Here is a 19364-nt window from a genome sequence, read left to right as displayed (position 1 = left end):
GGATGGGGAGAACAAGGGGTACACGTTATAAATATAAAATCATTATCTGCTACAAACAGAAGACGTATATTGTACATCTTTGACCCATATACACAAGAACACAATATACACAGAACGCCTCGGAGGAGCGGGGGCTTTGCAAGGGGGTTTCGGGAGGTGCTGTTCCCCTGCCAGCCCCCCTGTGCCTCCCCCCCATGCCGGAGGGGGCTGTACCGACAGCACATCAGTCACCAAAAGTCCCGTCAAGCTGGCGCGCATCATTCGAACCGCGCGTGGATGGAGTGGTCCCCCCCTGCGGTGCCCGCCCCGCTGCCCTGGGGGAGAGGGAGGCGAAGAGGATGGAGAGAAGGAGAGAGGGCAGGTGCCAGGGGCTCTCTCGCAAACCCACAAAGTGCTTGGGGTCTCCGGACCCTCGGAGCGAAGCCCTGAGAGAAACTTCTTGCCCTGCCGCCCTCGGGGAGAAGGATTTTCCGGCCGGGCAGGTCTCTGATAAGGCATTTTCGTCTCGGAGTTGGAGTGAACGGTGTCGGAAAAGAGAAGGGGAGCAGATGGGGCAGCGCACGTGGTGGCAGGTTAACACGAGGCAGTGAAGCCAAGGTGGTTCCAGCCGGACAAGCCCAGGGCAAGGGGTGGAGAGGACAGGAGGGCTTCGTCCTCGGCTCAGTTTATCTGTAAAGCTGCCCCCCATGTCCCTCCCCCAGCCCCTTCTCTCCCTGGCTCGAGCCCCCGGCACGGCGTGAAATACTGACGGTCGTTGGAGTGGCACATCCAGGCGCATGGAGTGGCAGACAGGCACACGTTAAGAGTTAAGACAAGAGTCAATGTGAGCTTTGTACAGCGAGGAGCAGCTCCCGGCTGGAGTGTCCAAGGCCTTCGGACAACAAAATGCCACAGTGATCAGATCGGGCCAGGACGAGGGGGTGGGCGCAGGGGAGAGGAGGGGGTCCTGGCACCTATCGGCGGTAATGATTGGGGGCATCTGCAAACATGTACTTGAGTCTGTAGGCTTCAGCGAGCAGGAGTCCAATTTCTTCGTTACCCCAGTGTATCGTGGGCAGGTTTTGTAATAACATCAGAAGGCCCTGAAAGAGGGGAAGGTGCTTAGTTTGGGTGGTTGAAGGCAGAGTACAACTCCAGAGCAGGCTCAGGGCCGGCAGGACCAGAAGCAGCAGCACTCAATAACTTTTGCTCACCACACTCGCAGGTCTGAAAGGCTCAGAGACAGCATTAAGATGTGCTCGTGTCTAGATCCAAATCAGTGAAGCACCTCAGATGCCCCCAAACCCCCTGAGATTAAAGGGTGCTATCACAGTGTTACAGCCGGACACCAGAAGGCAAACACAAAGGGAACTTACCGCAATCAAAGCTCAAGCCCAAGGAAGAGCTGGTTATTTGATGTTTGAACCCTCCAACAGCCCAATTCTCTGTCCTGAGGGCTGAGGATCAGAAGTTACTTTTAGGCAAAGATCCTGAGACTGGATGATCTTGGAGCCAGCTTTGAGATGATGGTTGACTGTGTCCACGCTGGAATCCCAACCAGAGCAATTCCCTCCCCTCTACCCCCGGCCTCAGGGACTTACTTGGAAGTCTTCCTCATCTAGGATCTCCTTCCGCCACTTGATCAAGAAGGCGGCACAGACGTACAGGTGGAAATGTGAGAATCCTTCTGGCTCCGACTGCGGACAACAAAACTCTGGGTCAGCTCCTGCAGCTCAGCTGGATCATGACTTCCCTGGACACAGATGTCCTACTGGGCCACCCATCTCCCAACTGGCTATAAATGTCCCAGGGCCATCCTGCTTTGCTTCCCTCGTCTCCCCAGCTGCCAGAAGACCTCCGTCCCCCCGTGTACAGGGAATCGGCCCCACAGTGACCAGCCAAGGGAAGGCAGCGGGAGCCTGCCTACCTGGTAGGTGTCCCAGAGGCGGATGGTGCAGCGAAGAGGCAGCTCCCTCATAAGCAGATTGTTCATCCAGCGAAAGGCAAACTGCAGGTATTCGACCTCGTACTTCCTAAAGTGATTATGTACCTGCTCTGAAACAGCACATTTCACTTACATACCTGGGGACCACAGTGCTCCAGCTCCCGCACACGGCACTGCCCCCAAAACACCGCCTTTCACACACTTTCAGGCTGAGACCTTGTTTTCCCAAACACTTCCACTCCTCACCCTGTGCTACCTGGCTAGAAGAACCCGTCCCCAGGAGGTTTCTGGCTGACCCTACCCTGCCCTGCTTCCATAGGCGTTGTAGGCAAGTGTCTACCCCTGCCCTGAGGGTACTATTTGCAAAGGAGGCCTCCCACTGTTGTGACAAAAGAGCCTCCAACATGCTCAGATCCCATTGTCACCTACCATCAATCCGGCTGACTAGCTCCTCCAGGGCTTTGACTTTCTTCTGGATCCCCGGCTGTGCAAAGGTGTAGTTATCCTGTGGGGAGAGGGCACGAGTCACAAGCAGCAGCTCTAACAGCAGCTAGAAATGACCAAAACCAGATCCCCAGCTGCACAGGGAGCCGAGATCACCATGAGCCAAGCAGACGTGGCTCTTGAGCACCAGGATCATCTGCCTGCTGTGAAGACCCTAGTCAGGACAGCACCAGTTGGGCAGCCACAGCATCTTATTTCCCCAGGATTTTACCCACAGATTTAGCTCAGTAAAGTAGCAAAATCTCCCTGATGCTGGGACATGTAGAGTGCTCACTCAGACACAGAGAGAGGACGACTGCGCCGCAACGCCAGCAAGGGGAGAGAAACCTCCGCGGCCCCAGAGGCTCACCTGTATCCCGTCCAGCAGCTTGCTCATGCACCAGAAGCTATCGGCTTCGATGCTCCGTAAAACATCCTGCGACAGGTTTGTCACATCGAAGTTTTCCACATCCTCCTCTGCAAAACAGAGAGGAAAGAGCATCAGGAGGATGGGGAATACCAGGTGGCTCACAGGACACACCGAGAGGCTTTATCAAGCCAAGGCAGGGCAAGAGGTACTACGAGGCTCCCTGCACGACGTGAGTGGCCTGCCTGGCACAGAGCACAGTACCCATGCACTTGACCTACTTCTCCAGCCCAGGTGAAGGGCTGAAGGATCCCAAAAAACTCAGCGGCCATGATCCAAACCCAGCCCAGCTCCCCAGGGGACCGCGGGAGGGATCCCACAGCACTGCCGCTGTTGTCATCCCTCTGGGGCGAGGGATGCACATGGACAAAGCCCCTGGCATGTGGGACCCGACCCCTCTTGCTGGAGCACATCCCGTCCTAGGTGACAGCAGGTCTCTGCCAGCTGGTGACACCCCAGGGAGAACTGGGAGAGGTGAATCCATCACTGCAACCAGAAACCAGGGAAGCAGACACTGCTCTTGGCCTGGGGCAGCACGAGGGAGCTCAGTTCCCACACCCAGTCGGGTTCATCAGCATCATCCCAGGACTGAAACACAACAGAGGCACCCAAAAAGCGGCTGCCAACTCCAAGGGCACATCAGGAAGAACTGCCAAAGCCTCAAGAACCTCTACAGGAGAGCAGGACCCTCGGGCACAGTTGCAAGGACCCAAAAGCACACAAACATCTTCCTGGAGAGCAAAAGGCTCCAAGTTAAATCCAGCATGGAACCTGACAGTGGGGCCACATGGCAGAGGGACTGCTCAGCTTCACAGAGCCTCCCCTCCTCTTCAAGCCCAGCTGACAGGAGAGCTCCATCAAACAGAAGCAGCCCCGTGCATGGAGGAGCAAGCAGAGATTTGTGCAAGCTTGTTTTTCAAACCCACTAAATTGGGGGTCCCCGAGCTCAAGGGCTAGTGACAGCTCTGTCACGAAAGGGTGTTCACAGAGTGCAAAAAGCTGCCCTTGCTTTTAAATGGGCTTATGAACCCCTAGGAAGGGCAAGGTAGAGAGCAGCAGCCTCAAGGGTGGCACGGCGGTGATGCTGGCTGAGTTTGGAGCTGAGATCACCTGCTCCAGGCCAGGCTCACCTTAACCTGGAAGCTGTAGAGGGCAACAGGCGGAGGAAGGCAGTGGAAGCTAGGGAGGAGACAGTCAGGAGAGCCAGGTCTGGCCAACCCAGCAGCTCCCTCCCTTCCTCCTCAGGAGGAGAGGGCCTGTCACGCTGCTGATGGAAGCCTCGGAGGAGCTGTCATGCAGCTAAATTGGATCAACAGATGCCAGGGCTAAACTGGCCCATTTCCAAACCCAGAGGCTCGGAAATCTGAACGAGTGTCTTTGATCTTGCTTGGAAAAGAGCAAAAGAGGGAGAGGATGGGGCTTGGGGCTGGAGCCGGGCCACCCTCTTGGCTCAGATATGCCGCAGGGCAGCTGTCGCAGGTTGGCAGCACTGTGAAAACCGACGCTCACAGATCCTGCCCGCAGGAGGATGGGAAGTGCAGAGCCAGCGACTCCAACGTTGCTCCCACCTCTGCTCCTCCTCTGGGGCAGAGCTCAGCTCCGGAGCAAACTGCCACCGGGAGCTTTACGGACAAGCAAGGGCTTATCCCTGCATTAATCTAGCAATCTGGTACTGCAGAAAGAGCAGAAAAGCTGTTTTCCAGCTGCAGGTCATCATCCAAAACTATCACTCTTCTGCTGACTTCACAGCCACTCTCAAATATTCCATGTAATGAGAAAAGTAGGCAAAATCTGTTTAATACCCATCTCCTTCCCTAGAACTTCCCCCCCCGGAAGATGGGCAGGCAAAGGAGTGGGACAAGGCCACACGCCTACGGCCAGGACTTGTGGGAGAGGCAGGCTCAACCACGCAGGAATGAGCTTCGTGCAGAAGACCTCCCAGTGCAGCTCCAGGCATGAGGACCACGATGGAGAAGCAGATGTGGTGACCCACCGAGGTGATGGGGAACACGGTGCTGCTTGCACCGGTATGGGGACAGGAGCAAGCAAGCCTGCCACCAGCCCGGTATCAAAGCAAAACAGTGGTAGGACACCCCCAGCACGAGCCAGGAGCTTTAAAAAAAACCAAACAAACCAGGTCTCTGGAGCACGTGGCTCAGCACAAACATCTGCTCAGCGGCATCATTAAAGAGGCCCCGTGGAAAGGAGTGAGATATTCAACATATGGCTCCGACAGGGACTGAAAGGGAGCCAGTGGCACGGTGACAGCCGCCTGCGGCGGGGTGGGAGGCAGCCGGGACACCGCTGCCAGTGTCACGGGGTGCCCAAGGGCAGCTGGGGCTTGGGGAAAGTGAAGTTCTTGTGAGTGACATTTTGACAGGACTCAGGGCTGACAGAGGAGAAGGGACATCACAGTCCCACTTGAACCCCTGCCTCAAATACCAGGCAGGGCATAGCTTGCAGCAGATTAGAGAAGCCAGGGCTCCAGCCTCCCACATCCCTGCTTTCCGTAGGGAAGCTTTAATTACTCCCCATATTATGCCAGCTGGGGTCTGGGGCAGGACTAGATGTCTGGAGAACAGTTAAACCCAGTCTTAGCTCACAGCTCTGCATAGTAATGGGCAAGTCTGCATGGCATGCAGCAAGCAACAGGTCCAGGGCAAAAGCGGAGTTCAGAGCAAGGCTGATGTTATAGCCTGAGCTGGGTCAGGCGCAGCGTGACTAGTAACACCCAGGTACAAGGCTCCCCTTCCCTTCATCCAAGCTCCACTTCTGCTCCTGCTTACAGGGAAACAGAGTCTTAATTTAACCATGATTAGGATTTAGTAACAAAGCTGGTTAGGAGCAAGCAAGATCAATACTTTCCACGGCACTGCTCGCCTCTACAGACTTGGTGAAATGCCAAACAGGTCCCAAAGCTGGGACAACCCCTTAAGCAAGGCCTTCAATTGGGGATTGAAGTGGTCTTGTATATCGAGATGGGCAGAGAGCACTGAGAGAGGGTGCAGGGGCCAGCACTGACACTACCTGTGGATGCCGAATGCATTTCTGAGCTCTGTCGCTGCTATTTTAAATGCAAACAAAAGCCATGAGAGCTGGGAGTGACTCAGTGCAGCAGGAGCGGCTGCGAGACCTGGGCTGGGAGGACGTTTTAGCAGGACTGACAGCTCAGCATCCCTGTGCTGGGCCCTCTCTGATCACCTGGAAAAAGGGGCATGCGGTTTTCTCTGGCAGGCGTTGAGATGTCATCTCTTGCCCCAATTCCTCGGATGCCAGACTCCCTCTCTCCATCCTCACCGCTCAAGTTCTGCCTCCCCAGCGGCACTGGCAGCCTGCACCCATCCCATCCGGAGGGCAGCAACAGTAGGCTCAGCTCTTGCAGGCTCCTGCAGCCTCAACACCTCCCTCGAGCTGTTCCTCATGGTGGCACCAGCTGAAAACAAGCAGTGCTCAGCAGAAGCCATTGATCAGCCGGGAGGAGGAATAGCTCCAGCTATGGAGCTGGCAGTTTGCTTGCTGCCAAGTAGCCAATGCAGCCGTGTTCGTGCAGGAGGCAGGTAGAGCATGACAGGAGAATGTGAGCCAGCTTGCCACGCTAGGGGAAATGGGAAAACACAGACGTTAAACCTATCCCATCTGCCAAGGGCTCACAGCAGTCTGCACAGCACCTGGAGCATGAGGAGTTTCGCATCCAGACTAGGTGCAAGTACAGGAAAAGCAACGGGTCCTGACTGGCACCGGAGGAGGGGGCAGGGGAGTTCAGACACGGGGAGTGGAAGCTCTGGGGAAGAGCTTCTTCTCCCTGCTTCAGCCTAGGTGGTATTTTCTGAAGCTGGTCAAAGGGGTACACACGCTGGATTCAGGGCAATGCTCGGAAAGAAGAGGGAAGCAATATCAATGGGACCCTTTCAGTCAGGCCAGGGAGATGCAAGTTAATAACAGGGTCATCCAGTTCCCTAAGCAACCAAAAGAAATAGCTTCCTGCAAATGTTTTTCACTCACTGATCTGTTTATCTCCTTCAGGATCTGGACAGGCATACACCCTTCCTCCCCACACCTTCTACAGTGAGGATGGAAAGCCACCAAGTCAAAGACACAGCAGCATGGCCCTGCTCCCAAATCCAGCCAAACTGCTCTAACTACTATCCTGAGCAAGCTGTGTTTAATCCCTCTGCGCACAAAGGCCTGGGAGTTTGCTGGGTTACTGCTGACTGTTGGTTCGTTGCTCATGTCAACTTCAACGAAAGGAAGCTGCCAAATTGTTCCCTGAATGCGACTGATAAGCTACAGGCCATCCCCTACCCAAACTACCCACCTTTCCCCATGGACATGCTCTAGCCCTTGGTGGAAAGCCAGTCAAGCCCTCTGAAGGATGTTTTAAATCTTGGTCTAGTAACTGATATATAATGGAGACACCATGAACCAGACACATTAATCAGCTGATGAGCACCAAGGAGATTTTAATTTATCTGTAGAAAAGTTGATTTGTTGTCTGCGAATGCAATGCCTGCCCAAAGCATGGGATGATGGGTTAGAAGTCTACAGTGAACTTGGAGATGGGGACCAGCCTGTTATCAGATGTGAGACTGCGATGTGAGGAGCCACTAGACTGAACAGTAGAAGACCAGGGTGTCAGCCTGGCCTTGGGCTGAACAGCTAACCAAAGTTAACAGCTTGTGAAGTCCCACCTCCGCCTGTCAGCTCTGAATCACACACGCACACCACGGTCCCCGGAGAGCTGCGATGGTCCTGCTAAGTCAGCTTCTGCAGGAGGCAGCCCTTCAAAGGCTCTAACATCCCAGGAAAGAGGGTGGGCAGCTAAGCAGAGGAGCCAGCTGGCAGCACAGTGGGTTCCTTCTAGCATCTTGCAGTCAACAAAACACCCATTCTGAAAGGAGAGTAGGGGCAGCAAACCCAAGAGGTTTGAGGATGGAGCCAGCGCGGGTGCTGACTTCCCAGAGTCAGCTTTCAAGGAAAGGCGAGGGAAACTTTTCCAGACTAGCTGTACACACACCTTTGAATGTGGAAATACCCTCAGATGACAGAGAGGTGTCTGAGCCCTCAGTGGCTCTGTGGGCAGGGGCTGCCTGAGTCACACAGATTGTCCCCTTTCCCAAGGGGGAAACAACTTGAAGAATACAAGCAGAATTTCCTTTGAACAAGAGATTCCCCATGGAAAGGAGAGTTATCCCTTGGCACATGCTGCACAAGGACTACCATATTGTGCAAGGCCTCTTTTGGCTCTCCTGCAGCGCAGACTTGGCTGATCCAGGGATCCTGAGAACTAGCGATCCAACACGGAGAGCTTCCAGACCTGCCCTGCCCAGCACCAGTTCTTCAGGGGTCTGTCAAAGGCAGCTGTAGAGAAGAGCTAATGCTCCAAACCAATGACTTCAATCCTGTTGCAAAAGGGGTTACACAGCACTGAGCAACTGCCAGTTCTTTCCCACGTACATTCAAGGCAACTACTGATCTTGTCCTTAAACTGACTGCTACACAGCCAGACCAGGGAGCAGGTAGCCACCGAGACAGCTTGTGACCTAAAGGCTGGCTTTGAATCCCAGGCTCTGGGGACAGAAGGGGATGCGTGATATTGCTTGGCCAAATTCAACTTAACAGGTCTCACGCAGAGGGCTTTTTTCCTCCAACACAAGTTACAGAGATAGCTGAAAACAGGAAGGCCACATTCAGAGAGGAAGCTTCAGTCAGGGGGGAAAACAGCCCTGGAAGATGGCGAGAAGCATGACCCCAGCAAGAGATGGACAAGTCCAATGCAGCATGAACTCTGCAGCCACATGCAGAGAGAGCTGAGACCCGACACCCAACACGGTACAGGACTGCAAGAAGTCACACCAGGTACCCACAGGCAGCTCTGATGCTTCAGACCAACTCCCTTCTTGCATAGATTAACTTACTGTGCACAGCTCCACTTCTAACCCAAAAAATCAATTCTGAGCAACCAGTCTCTGCCAAGACTAAGTGCCATCAATGCTGCTCAAGCAATATGGCACAGGAGAAGCCACTCAAAGGGAACCTGCTCAGACCCGACCCAACAGGCTCTTGACCTCCCAAGAAAGGGAATTCACTCTAGCTGGTAGCACAGCCATATTTTGTGCCTTCTCCTTCAGGCTGTGAGGAGCAACAGCATTTCTTAGGGATCAATCCTGACCACACCAGCTACCACAGTGGAAACCGAGGTGCCTTACCTCTTCGCAACGTCCTCAGAAGAGGCAGACCAGTACTAGTTTACAAAGCCTTAGCTAGATAGTGGAAGGCTTCCACTGACTTCAACAAGCTTTGGATCAGACCTTAAAAATATTTGTTCAACAGGATTTCTCCATCACTAATACAGTCTTATAAATTCTTTTCTCCTTCTCTTTACAGTGAAAAGCAAGAGCCTTTAGGCACAGGGATTACCACATCCCAGCATTAATGTCAACCCCAAAACACAGCTAGAGCTGCAGAAAGAATAAAAATGCTATGGATGGCAATGACTTGATCTCTGGCTAAAACTGGCTGACAAGAAAGCCAAAAGCAGCAGGGAGAAGTCAATTTGCTTTCTGAAACTCTCAGCTTGAGAAACACACCTGTACTAGCAGCACGGGACAGGAATCTTTATTTAAATAGTTTATTTTACATTCTCAGCAGGGTCTCTTTATACTTCACTCATTCTTCCTAGAACAAGAACCAGCTCCAAGCCCAAGCTTTGAGAGCAAGACCCTCCCCCAACTCCGTATATCAGGGCTTTGCCTAAACTCCCTCCCACCTAAAAGACCCTATTCTCCTCCAAGCTGTAAGGATGTTAAGTACATTCAAATGCAAATCCACCCTTAGCACTTCAACTTCCGTGGAGCTCAGCAAGGTTATGAAACAGAAGACAATTCAATCAGGCAGCAAAGATACAGTAAGAGGTCAAGATGCATCTCCAGCCTGGCAGAGGCACTGAAGGAAGAACACATCATCCCCTCCAGCAAGGCAAGCTTTTCTGATGCCAGCACTTCACACCATTTCAAACACCGTGGTCAAGAGGCAGCACCGTGCTTCAAACAGCAAATGTCACTTACCAACATACTCAGAGAGGAACACAACAAAGAACGGAGTGACCAGGTCATTGATTCCCTGTACATAGCCGCTGGCTGGGTGTCGAATGGCCCAGATAAACAGGATTCTTTCAAAGATCTAGGGAAGAATGAGGGAAAGCAGGTACCTGCATTAGCCGTGCACAAAGGAAAGGCAGAAAAGCACAACTGCTAAGCTCAGGGAGCGGAGATCATGCACTGACAGGCTTTTCTGCAGCAATACGGGTAAGATAAGAAGCATACAAGTCCTAGGAGAGACTCCTGTATGATCTGCAAATCCCCCATACAGGCCAGCCCACACTTCACAGAACAAGGCAGCCCAGGCTCCTCATCAAAGCCTCTGCTTGAAGAAATGCAGACCCAACTTTTCAAGATCCAAGTGGCTTAAGATCCTTCCACCCATAGGACAGGGCTGCCTATTAGCAGAGCAGCACGCCTTGCTAAACATCACATGGAAAGCTAAGGCTGTTATCTGTTATCAGCACAATACTCCCAGCAAAACATCACAGATCGGGATAGTTCCCAAGAGAGCAGCCTCCCCCCAACAACCAATGTGTTACTTCCAGACTGCCCCAGCCCCAGGACACCATGCCCTGACATACCACATACACACGCCAAGCTTGTTTCCAAAGAGGACAGGTGCCCAAACCTCCTGGCCACCTCTCAAACCCATCCCTGCCCGGGTTTCTCACACAGTGCTTTGCACAAAAGAGGTTTCGTAGCAAAACAGAATTGATCTGCTGTTCTTGTTCAAATGCCTTGAGTTTGTCTCAAAACAAAAGCTTCAGGTCTTCTGCCATCTCTTGGCTACATCTCACCACAAAAGAGCTGATCTCATAACCCCTGAGCTCCAAGTCTGATGTCTTTCAGAAACATGGGACAAGACCAAACAGTTTCAGCAGATATTTGCATCAGGAACTGTCAGCCAGGGAAGTTTCCCCACAAAGCTAACTCACTAGTGGCAGTGCTGGTCTAACTCCACGCACACAGAAAATGTGGGGCAGGAGCTTCACTCCCCCTTACCTCCTGGACGAGTGGCTGCTGGAAGAGGGGGATGAGTGGGTTGGTCCTTGGAATGTCGATGTGGATCTGGAAGAGAGTGAGAGCACACCAGCCGTGCTTTTCAGGGGCACGATAACTCCTCACAGGCTAGCAGAGGGGAATCCACCCCTCAGTGTCCCCCCAGGCGAGATCTGCGCAGTGAGGGCTACAGATAACAGCTGCACTGAGAAAATCACCTACAGTTTTATCTCCACTCTCCTCTGCTCAGGTGCGGGCAGGCTGGGAAAGAGGTGGGGTCTTAAATCTAGCTATTAGATCAATTTAGAAAAGGCTTAAATTAATACTCATAAGAAGACGGAGAGAAGACTCCTAATAGCTACAGCTACAGGAAGTTCTAGCATGACCCCAACCGCATAGACAAGTGGCAGCAAGCGGGAGGAAAGGCATATAAACAGGGCAGAAAGACAGGCAACAGGCAGAGGGCTCGTACCTGTCGGTAGGTGTCTTGATGGTGCTCCTCGTTCCGGGAATCGTAATACTGCTGGATGAAGCCAAAGTACTCCTCCCGCTTGCGCTGCAAAGTCAGCTTTCGCCGCTCCATGTTTGCGGGGAGGTAACCCTGCGGCAGGAAAACCCGTGTCAGGGCAGACCCTCTTCCCTCACCACAAACCATCCCCTGAAATCCTGCCAGTCAACTGTGAATCTGGAAGCATCAGGCACAGAGACTTGGGAGCTGGGGAAAGAGCTTTCACAGGATTTGGCTTTCCCAGCCCCTGATGCCTTTACTGATCTTGGAGCAACACAACTTCATGGGATTCAGTTTCCCAAAACAGAGTGAACCACATATTCCCAGCACCAGTCTGGGCCCAAAGAGGATGTAGCAATTACACTCCCCGACCAAAAAAAACCTACAGCTCACCCGTAGGCTGGGCACAGATACAACATGAGCAAACCTGGTTACGGGACACATGAAGGTCTAGGAGCGCACGTCCCGGGCTCGGCACGTTCCCCCCAAACTCCTGCGTCACAGCTCCAAGTACTCACTGAGAGGAGACGCCACGTCACGGGCCGGACCTCTCTGGGCACACCAGGCCAGCTGCATTTCCTCAGCTCATCTGCAAACGGACAGTGGTGGCAATGGATTAGATCCTAGGCACGTCCAGGCACCACTACACCTAGAAGGAGAGGAAAGCCCAGTCTGCTCCTGCAGGCTCTGGAGACGCTGAGCCTCCAGGAAGGCTCCACATTTACAATGACTGGGGACGTGGGTCTGCAGCAGGGGGAGCAGAGATGCTTTCAGCTCAGCCTGGGCACAGGACTGGTGGCTGCCAGAGCCTCAGTTCTCATGCAGAGCCCAACAGCCCCCAGTGATCACAACCATCATTTGCGAGATGGAGAAAGACTGGAAACAGACAGGCAGCTGGTGGAGGACGTAGCCATCTGCCAACAGAGCAGTTTGTGCAACTATCCCACTGCAGGTAGTCATTTTATCCACCCTGGAACAGACCCGATTGCAACCTCTGCCTTCCCCTTCCCACCCGCAGGCACCCCCATTTTGCCACACTCACCCAGGTCCGTGTTGTGGCTGGAAAGGAGCTGTCGAAACTTCTCCAGGCGGGTTTTTTCCCTCACTGTCATGGGGGGAGCACCCGAAGCATTTTGGTCAGAGATTCGGGCGACAAGTGGAATGACGGGCCGAAGGGGAAGGGACTGCTGCTTCTGAAGGGGGGTCCGCATACAGGCCTCCTCTGCAAGGAGCAGACGCTGCAGTGAGGCAGGGAAGGAAACCACACCTCTCCAACCCTACCTTGCTCCTCTGGCCACTGTCAGAGACCTGCCACTGCAGATTTCACCCTTCTCTTTCCCAGCCCCAGCAAACAGAGCATCGCTGGCCCACTCTGAGGGATCAGCCAGTTCACAGGCATCTGTCGTGGCTCTTCCATCACTTCCCCCTGTTTCTCCTTCCCTTTCTTCCTCCTGCATCCAGACAACTAGCTGCCAGTGGATCAGACTTCCCTCTTCATATGGGAAGCCATGGGCAGAAGGACACAGGAGACGAGGCAGAAGGAGCCTATGGGAATCCCAGAGGAACTGACCTTCAGATCTGCCCTGCTTGTCTCTGATCTAAATAGTGATCAAGCTAATTGCTAGCGCAGAGAGGGGAGGCGATGGGCTGCCAATGCCACCTGCTGGCAGCAGGGACCTGCTGGGTTACTTTCACAGCCGTCTCCCTGGGACAAGGCAGAGTGAGCAGGGGCTGATGCTGCCCAGTGCCCTGCCCAAGCAGTACCGACCTGGGCTCTACAGGGCCTCATCCAGACCTTTACTAAGAGCAGCACACTGGGCCACAAAGGAAGCAGAAGGTGAGCAATCCCGAGCAAGAACTTAACATATCTCCAAATTCCCTTAGCACCCAGAACACAGGATCCTCTGGGACAGATGTGCTTGTATGCAGGATATTGAGCAGCAGAGGACACCGAAGCATTAAGGCCAGGACTCCAAAAATGGCTCCTTGGAGTGCAGGATACTACAAGGAGGTGAAAGCCTCTGTTGGGCTTACGGGCGGCACTACAGCCTCTTGCCCATAACATGCAAGGAGCAGCAAGTGGCCGAGTTCAGCGGTCAACCAGGAGAGCACCGGAGCAGGAGGCTGCTCCTGAAAACAGCTCTTACCAGATGTCCTGGAGAGCTGGGCCTCGCTGCTGGACTTGATGACCTTGCAGTTGGTGGGCATGTCGCTGAGGGTGGACTGGGCCCGCTCAGGTTTTGCCCGCAGCTTGCTGTGGTTCTCCAGAACCTGGGCTGCCGTGGCCTTGGCCACTTTAGAGTTCAGAGTTTGCAAAGAGGAAGAGGACGAAGAGAAGTCCTCATCTTCATCATCACCAATGTCCCAGGCATCACTGGTATTGCGGGCAAACTCATGAAAGCTGGAGGCCTTCTTGCTTTTCATAGGCAGCGCATTGGCCTTGGAGCGATCCTTGATGAAGCTGGGAGCCAGAGAGAAACAGTATCAGAGCCACGCTGTTAGATGAGTCCATTTTCTTTCCTTCCCTACGTCCTTGCTCCAATCAGCCAGTCCCTTTTTCCAATTGCCCTGTTCCTCCTCCCAAACCCAAGGAATATGTTAAGTCTCTCTGGGCTGCCCGCTGCCAGGAGGCAGAGCCCGAGCTGGTATGATGGCAGGGCACAGAGGCCAGAGTGCCAGCAGGCAGCTGGAGAGGTGCCAGGCTTCCCAGCTCAGAAGGGCAAAGGGGAGAGGCGTACAATTCCTCCAGCTCTGCCTCCCCCCACCCTAGAGAAAACTGGTAGATTAACACCCGAAAAAAGTCTTGCGACCTGGGGAGAGGCATGTCAGAGGTTAAACGGAGCCGGTCTGCGCTTGTGGACACTCCTGATACAGCTGCGATGGCTCCCAGCAGACAGACCAGCCTGATTCTTTTCTCAGGCACAGGAGGAGCCTTCGCATTTACCCGTAAGCTACAGGAGTCAAAGTCCACCACCTGAAGCGTCACAGAAAACAGGGAACCTCCACCGCTACACAGCACAAGATAGAGACAAGGAGGCAGTTGAGATCAGCTCTGCCTTTTCCTGCCGGGAAGGGTGCTGTGATTCTGCAGCCTCGCAGCTGCCGGGCAGCTTTACCTCCCCTTCCCTTAATTCTTTCGTCTCCGAAGGGGAGCAGAGGGCTCAGACACCATTGCTAAAAAATACGCCTGTCTCCTTTGATGTGGCTGGTACGATATGGATTTCTGGCCATAAAGGGTGCCAGCTTTCCCTGCAAGCTTTCGCAGAGCTCAAGACAGCACCGCATGCCACTGCTGCCCTTCTCCGCTGGAACATCACAGTGCCAGAGGATGCTGGAGACCTCCACCTACTGTAGGACTGACCCAAAAAACTGCAAAGCCTCGTGGCCTGCATCTCCAGAAGATAAACACTTACTTTTTGGTGAGCCGGGGATCCAGCGGAGGATGCTGTGCCCCATAGACAGGTTGAATGCTGCAGGAAGAGGATACAAAAAAAAAAGACAACAATGCAAAAAGCCACAGAGCACCCACAAATAATCTCCTCAGCCTAGACTGGGGTCACACTCCTTGCCTGCTGTCGGGAGCTGAATACAGACCAAAAGCAACTTCAATAACCTTCTGTCTTCATAGCCTTAGATCCAAAGTGCCACATTCAGCTGGAGATTTGTTCTTTGCAGCAGGAAAGAGAAGCCTTGTTTAAACCCTTAGTCTCTCTCCAGCCTGAGCTGGGATTTGAGATCTGCTCTTTTCCGTGCCACTGTTTCACTCTGAGTGACCACATGTCTCAGTCCCCCTGCCTTATACACTGATGTTCATTCTCTTTTCCATCAAGGGGATTTCCAGGTTTGGGAATTCACACTTCCGAGCCCTGCGGGACGGGGAAAGACTCTAGCCAGTGATGCTGGGGCTCTTCCACAACACACTTGAGGGTTTGAACCCCACGCCGGCTCTCAGGCTCGTAGCCAACGCTACAGTGAAGCAGCGTCTGGTACGGTACACAGTTTGACTTGGGTCCAAATCCCAGCTTAATCGACTACTTCCTATGTGGCCTGAAATGAGTCACCACGTCTCAGTCCCTCGGCTCCCCTCCCAGTGGAATGGAACAGGGAGCGAGGCACTACATGAGGAGCATCACCTCAGAGAGGAGCTACTAGACGAGTGCTCACCACTAGTTTTACAGGCTCTGGATGCGAGACAGGGATCCTGAGTTATTACCTCCATTTGGATAACTATTCACAGACACCCCACCCTGAAAAACCATCTCTGGAAAACAAGTCCTCCCCATCCCCTGGTACACAGCACGGCCCCGCATCCCACGGCGGAGACAAGGGCCCATTCAGAGCTGGCACATAAGGGACAGGCTCCTCTTGGGTCAACAGAGCTGGCCTGGTTTCCAGGAGCTGCAGATGGTGCCCAGCAGTAAAACGAGCAGAGCCCAGCCGTGTAGGAGGGGGACGGCAGCCTGGTTGAAGCTGGAAAGCGTGCTGGGAACCAGTTGATGCTGGGGAGGCAGCAGCAACAGGCCCAGCTGGCAAGGGAGAGACGCAGAGATCCAGGGCAGAGGCTGGAAACAACCACAGCACAGAGAGATCCTGGTGGTGAAGCCCGGCGAGGGGTGGGCTCGTCGCGGCAGCAGCCGTCCCTCGTGGCTGGAAACGCTGAAAAGGCTCACTGTGTTTACCCACCAGCGATCAAGCCTAGGAAAGAGTTTGCTGACTAATTAGCATCTAGGAGTCAGGACAGCTATTAAGCAGAGGCAACCCCGTGGGTGGGCATAGCAAGCAGATTATCAGGAGTAAGAAAAACAACCCCTCTAGATCAGCGCTGCTTCCCAATGACTCATGGCAGCTCTTTGCAGAAGCGGAGCTGGCACAGTCTCTCCGATACCCAGCACCAAGCTCGCACTGTCTCGTGACAGCAGTCACAACGCTGCTCCTCTCTGCGCAGGGATCTGCCACGGGGTGACTGCTTTGATTCACGTGCGAAGGCCTGAAGTTAACAAGCTGAACGACTGATGTGTGTTAGACATAGAGGAGGGGATGTGGCAGCCAGCTCTGGGTGAAGAAACCCTTTCCTGGGGCTCTGAAGCAATCGGCCGATGCCTTCACTGTCTAACGGTTGATACAACTGCAGAGGGTCCCACCTCCCAAGCAGCTCTTTTTAAAGAATGTGAACCCAGGCTGCCCCAAACAAAGCATCCCAAGCTGATCTAATTGCACAGCTCATCAGCCTGTGCTCCCACACGAGCAGCTGAAGATGACAGTCTCGTTTCCAGCAGGCTACAGACGCAGGGCTGAACACCACCATCCTGCACTGGTGACCTCCAAGCGCCGCATGAAGTAGGTTCGCCCCGTGTTTGTCCCATCTTTGCCGATTCTCTGCCCTATCCACCTGTGCAGAGGGTGTAACAGGCTGGACAGGAGGAGTGCAAACGCTCTGAGGTGTGCAACAGGTGACTTCTAAGATACACGAGCACATGCACAACTGCCAGACAGCAAGTTTGTGCCATAGCGTCTGTGGTACCCTCGATGTCTGATATCACTCCTTTAGCTCACTGTATCTGACTCGCAGCAGATCCTACAGCTCCACACAAAGGTGCATTACCACATCCTACTTTTACAGCTGAGAAAATTGAGGCAGAGGAGTGATACCACCAAGTGATGCTCAGTAACTTTATTTACTCACTCTTGGCTGGTTTTCCCTGATGCAGCTCGGCTAGATGAATCTGCTGTCTCCAAGCTTAACTCCCCGCCTGAAGCTGTCTTCACCTGGCTTTTGCATGGACAGAAAGCTCAGGGCAGGCATTATCTCTCAGCACACACATGACTGAGTCAGGAGCCAAGACTTAAGCTGATGCTGTGCTCCCAGACTGACTGGACGAGTCCCCTGTCCTGTCTCACTTTAAGCTCTTTGGGACAGGCAGTTCTTGTTACCCGTATGTTCAGTATCTGGTCCAACGGGTGACTGACAGTGTCTGGTACAACGGCTGTAGTATCTGCGTTACACCGCTCACAAGGAGATCATTGGCAGGGTGTGGGTTATTGACACTGCAGCAGAAAGCATACCCATGAAACCTCAGTGCCGCTTCGGACACCAAACATATTTATTCCTAGTAGACTCTGTTTCTTCTCTTTTAAAACAGCATTTAAATACACCCCCCCGGAGCCTGGCTGCCCATCTCTAAAGAGCGGGAAATAAACAACCCATCGCACAGGGTAACACACTAGACCAACTGCCAACGCATCCCAGAAAATTACTGGGGCGAGAATTCCCAACGGAAAAACCACAGGGCAGTATTGGAAACATGAAACAACATTTACTAGTTCTACCACCCTAAATCTACAGGCAAAAAGCACCAACTAAAAGCTAATACAACTAAGTGACCAAATGCACAAAGTGTCATGGAAAAGGAAGCTAACAGTCTCCAAATCTTTACAAAGCCTCCCTCTGCCAGCTTGTCAGGGCAAAGAGAGGAGAGAGCCAAGAATCTGTATGGGAAGATCTCTCAAAGCTCAGACAAAAAGGAAGAAAGGGAGCTTCACATCTAGCGACTATGGATGCAGCACATCCCACCTCCACCTTTTGTGGTTGTGTTGCCCAAGACCTGTCGGTCACCGTCCCTGGAAAGAACTGGCACGCAGGGTATTTAGAGGTGGTAACAAGGTTCCAGGACAGCAGGATATTTGCCAAGCAGCCAGTTAGGAGTAGGGGAGAACCTTGCCAAAAACTTGACGTTAGAGTGTATTGTCTAGGCAGGACTGGCTGCCTCCCAGACCGGTTCACCTGGTTTGAGCTTTCGAAGCCAAAGCTTGAAGTCACCCACTGCAGAAAAGAGATGCTGTCTAAGACCACCACCAGCTGGAAGCACGGCTGTGACCTCCGGGTGAGGGATGGGAGCAATTGGAAGATAAAATGACCCAGGGAGAGCACAGCATTTTCTTCCCCTGTGAGCAGAAGAGGAGGAACACGTAGTGCTCATTGCTTTCCTTTCGCTTGCCACAGACCTGGATTGTCCCACCAACCTGAGGGAGCCAGCACAGTGACCGAGTGAGTGATCGGCAAAGAACCGAGTGAAAGCACATTAGAAAGAGAGATTTAACTGGCCTAGCAGGATTTAAAGCCAACTAAGCATTTCAGACTGCGTCCACACACCAGGAGGGGAAGGGCAGGGTTCAGATAAGGCAAATGAGAGCAAACGTGAGGAGCACCAGATGGGAACAGCACTGGTGAAAGCCTCCCCAGAGAGATGGGTGCCCTCTCCCCATGGGAGCCTTGCTCCCAAGGCCTTGTAGGGAGCACCTCCTTCATCACCACCAGCTGCTTCTTCCTAAACATCGCTTGAATCAGACATTTCACTTGTTTCTCCCATTCCCGGCTGAGTGCGGGTGCCTCGACAGGAACTAGGACATCACAGCCAGAGGAATCGAAGCAGGGGAGGTGCACACAGAGAGCCCCCTCGCCCTCTCGTATTGAGTAGAGGTGGACCAGGAGTGACACCCCACACAGGAGAGGATAACAGGGGGGACATGTGTGTTGGTAGGGGCACCTATTTGGGACACAGTTGCTGCCACCCAAGGCGACACCTCTAAGGGCTTTGGGAAAGGATGAGGTTTCTTCAACATCTGTGGAAAGGAGAACGGTACAGCCCTGGCTCCAAGACCACCCCAGGGAGGCCTTCAAGGCCCTGACCCCCTCCACCCTGCTTCCCATAGGGCAGAGGGTGCACACAGGGGTCCCCGCAGCCCCCACATGGCCTGCCCTGCCCTGTAGATGAGGGGGCAATCCTGGCGCTACCCTTGTCCCTTATACAGGGGGCCTTCCCCCAGCAAAATTCCCCTGCCCCATAGCCTGGGGTGCCCCTGGCATCCCCCCCTATCGCAGCGGGGAACCCCAGGGCCCCCAACCCCTTCGCCGGGGCAGGTACC

The 19364-nt window shown here is 53.6% G+C and overlaps 1 protein-coding gene across 1 annotated transcript; it reads right to left on the bottom strand.

Moving 5' to 3' along the window:
* Nucleotides 1-748: 748 nt before the first annotated feature.
* On the bottom strand, nucleotides 749-14909 carry TBC1D22B (TBC1 domain family, member 22B). Its single transcript, XM_009574433.1, has 13 exons — nucleotides 14855-14909; nucleotides 13589-13902; nucleotides 12484-12663; nucleotides 11960-12030; nucleotides 11406-11534; nucleotides 10937-11002; nucleotides 9899-10013; nucleotides 6892-6894; nucleotides 2778-2884; nucleotides 2354-2429; nucleotides 1907-2034; nucleotides 1581-1676; nucleotides 749-1082 (listed from the first exon to the last, which is right to left on the bottom strand). Exons 2-13 carry the CDS (start codon nucleotides 13863-13865, stop codon nucleotides 954-956), a joined length of 1377 nt encoding a protein of 458 aa, XP_009572728.1. The 5' UTR covers nucleotides 13866-13902; nucleotides 14855-14909; the 3' UTR covers nucleotides 749-953.
* Between the last annotated feature and the right edge of the window lie 4455 nt (nucleotides 14910-19364).

This window comes from Fulmarus glacialis, unplaced genomic scaffold (assembly GCF_000690835.1).
Source record: "Fulmarus glacialis isolate BGI_N327 unplaced genomic scaffold, ASM69083v1 scaffold31393, whole genome shotgun sequence".
In the NCBI taxonomy this organism is placed as follows: domain Eukaryota; kingdom Metazoa; phylum Chordata; class Aves; order Procellariiformes; family Procellariidae; genus Fulmarus; species Fulmarus glacialis.
This window is presented reverse-complemented; position numbering and strand designations above follow the sequence as displayed.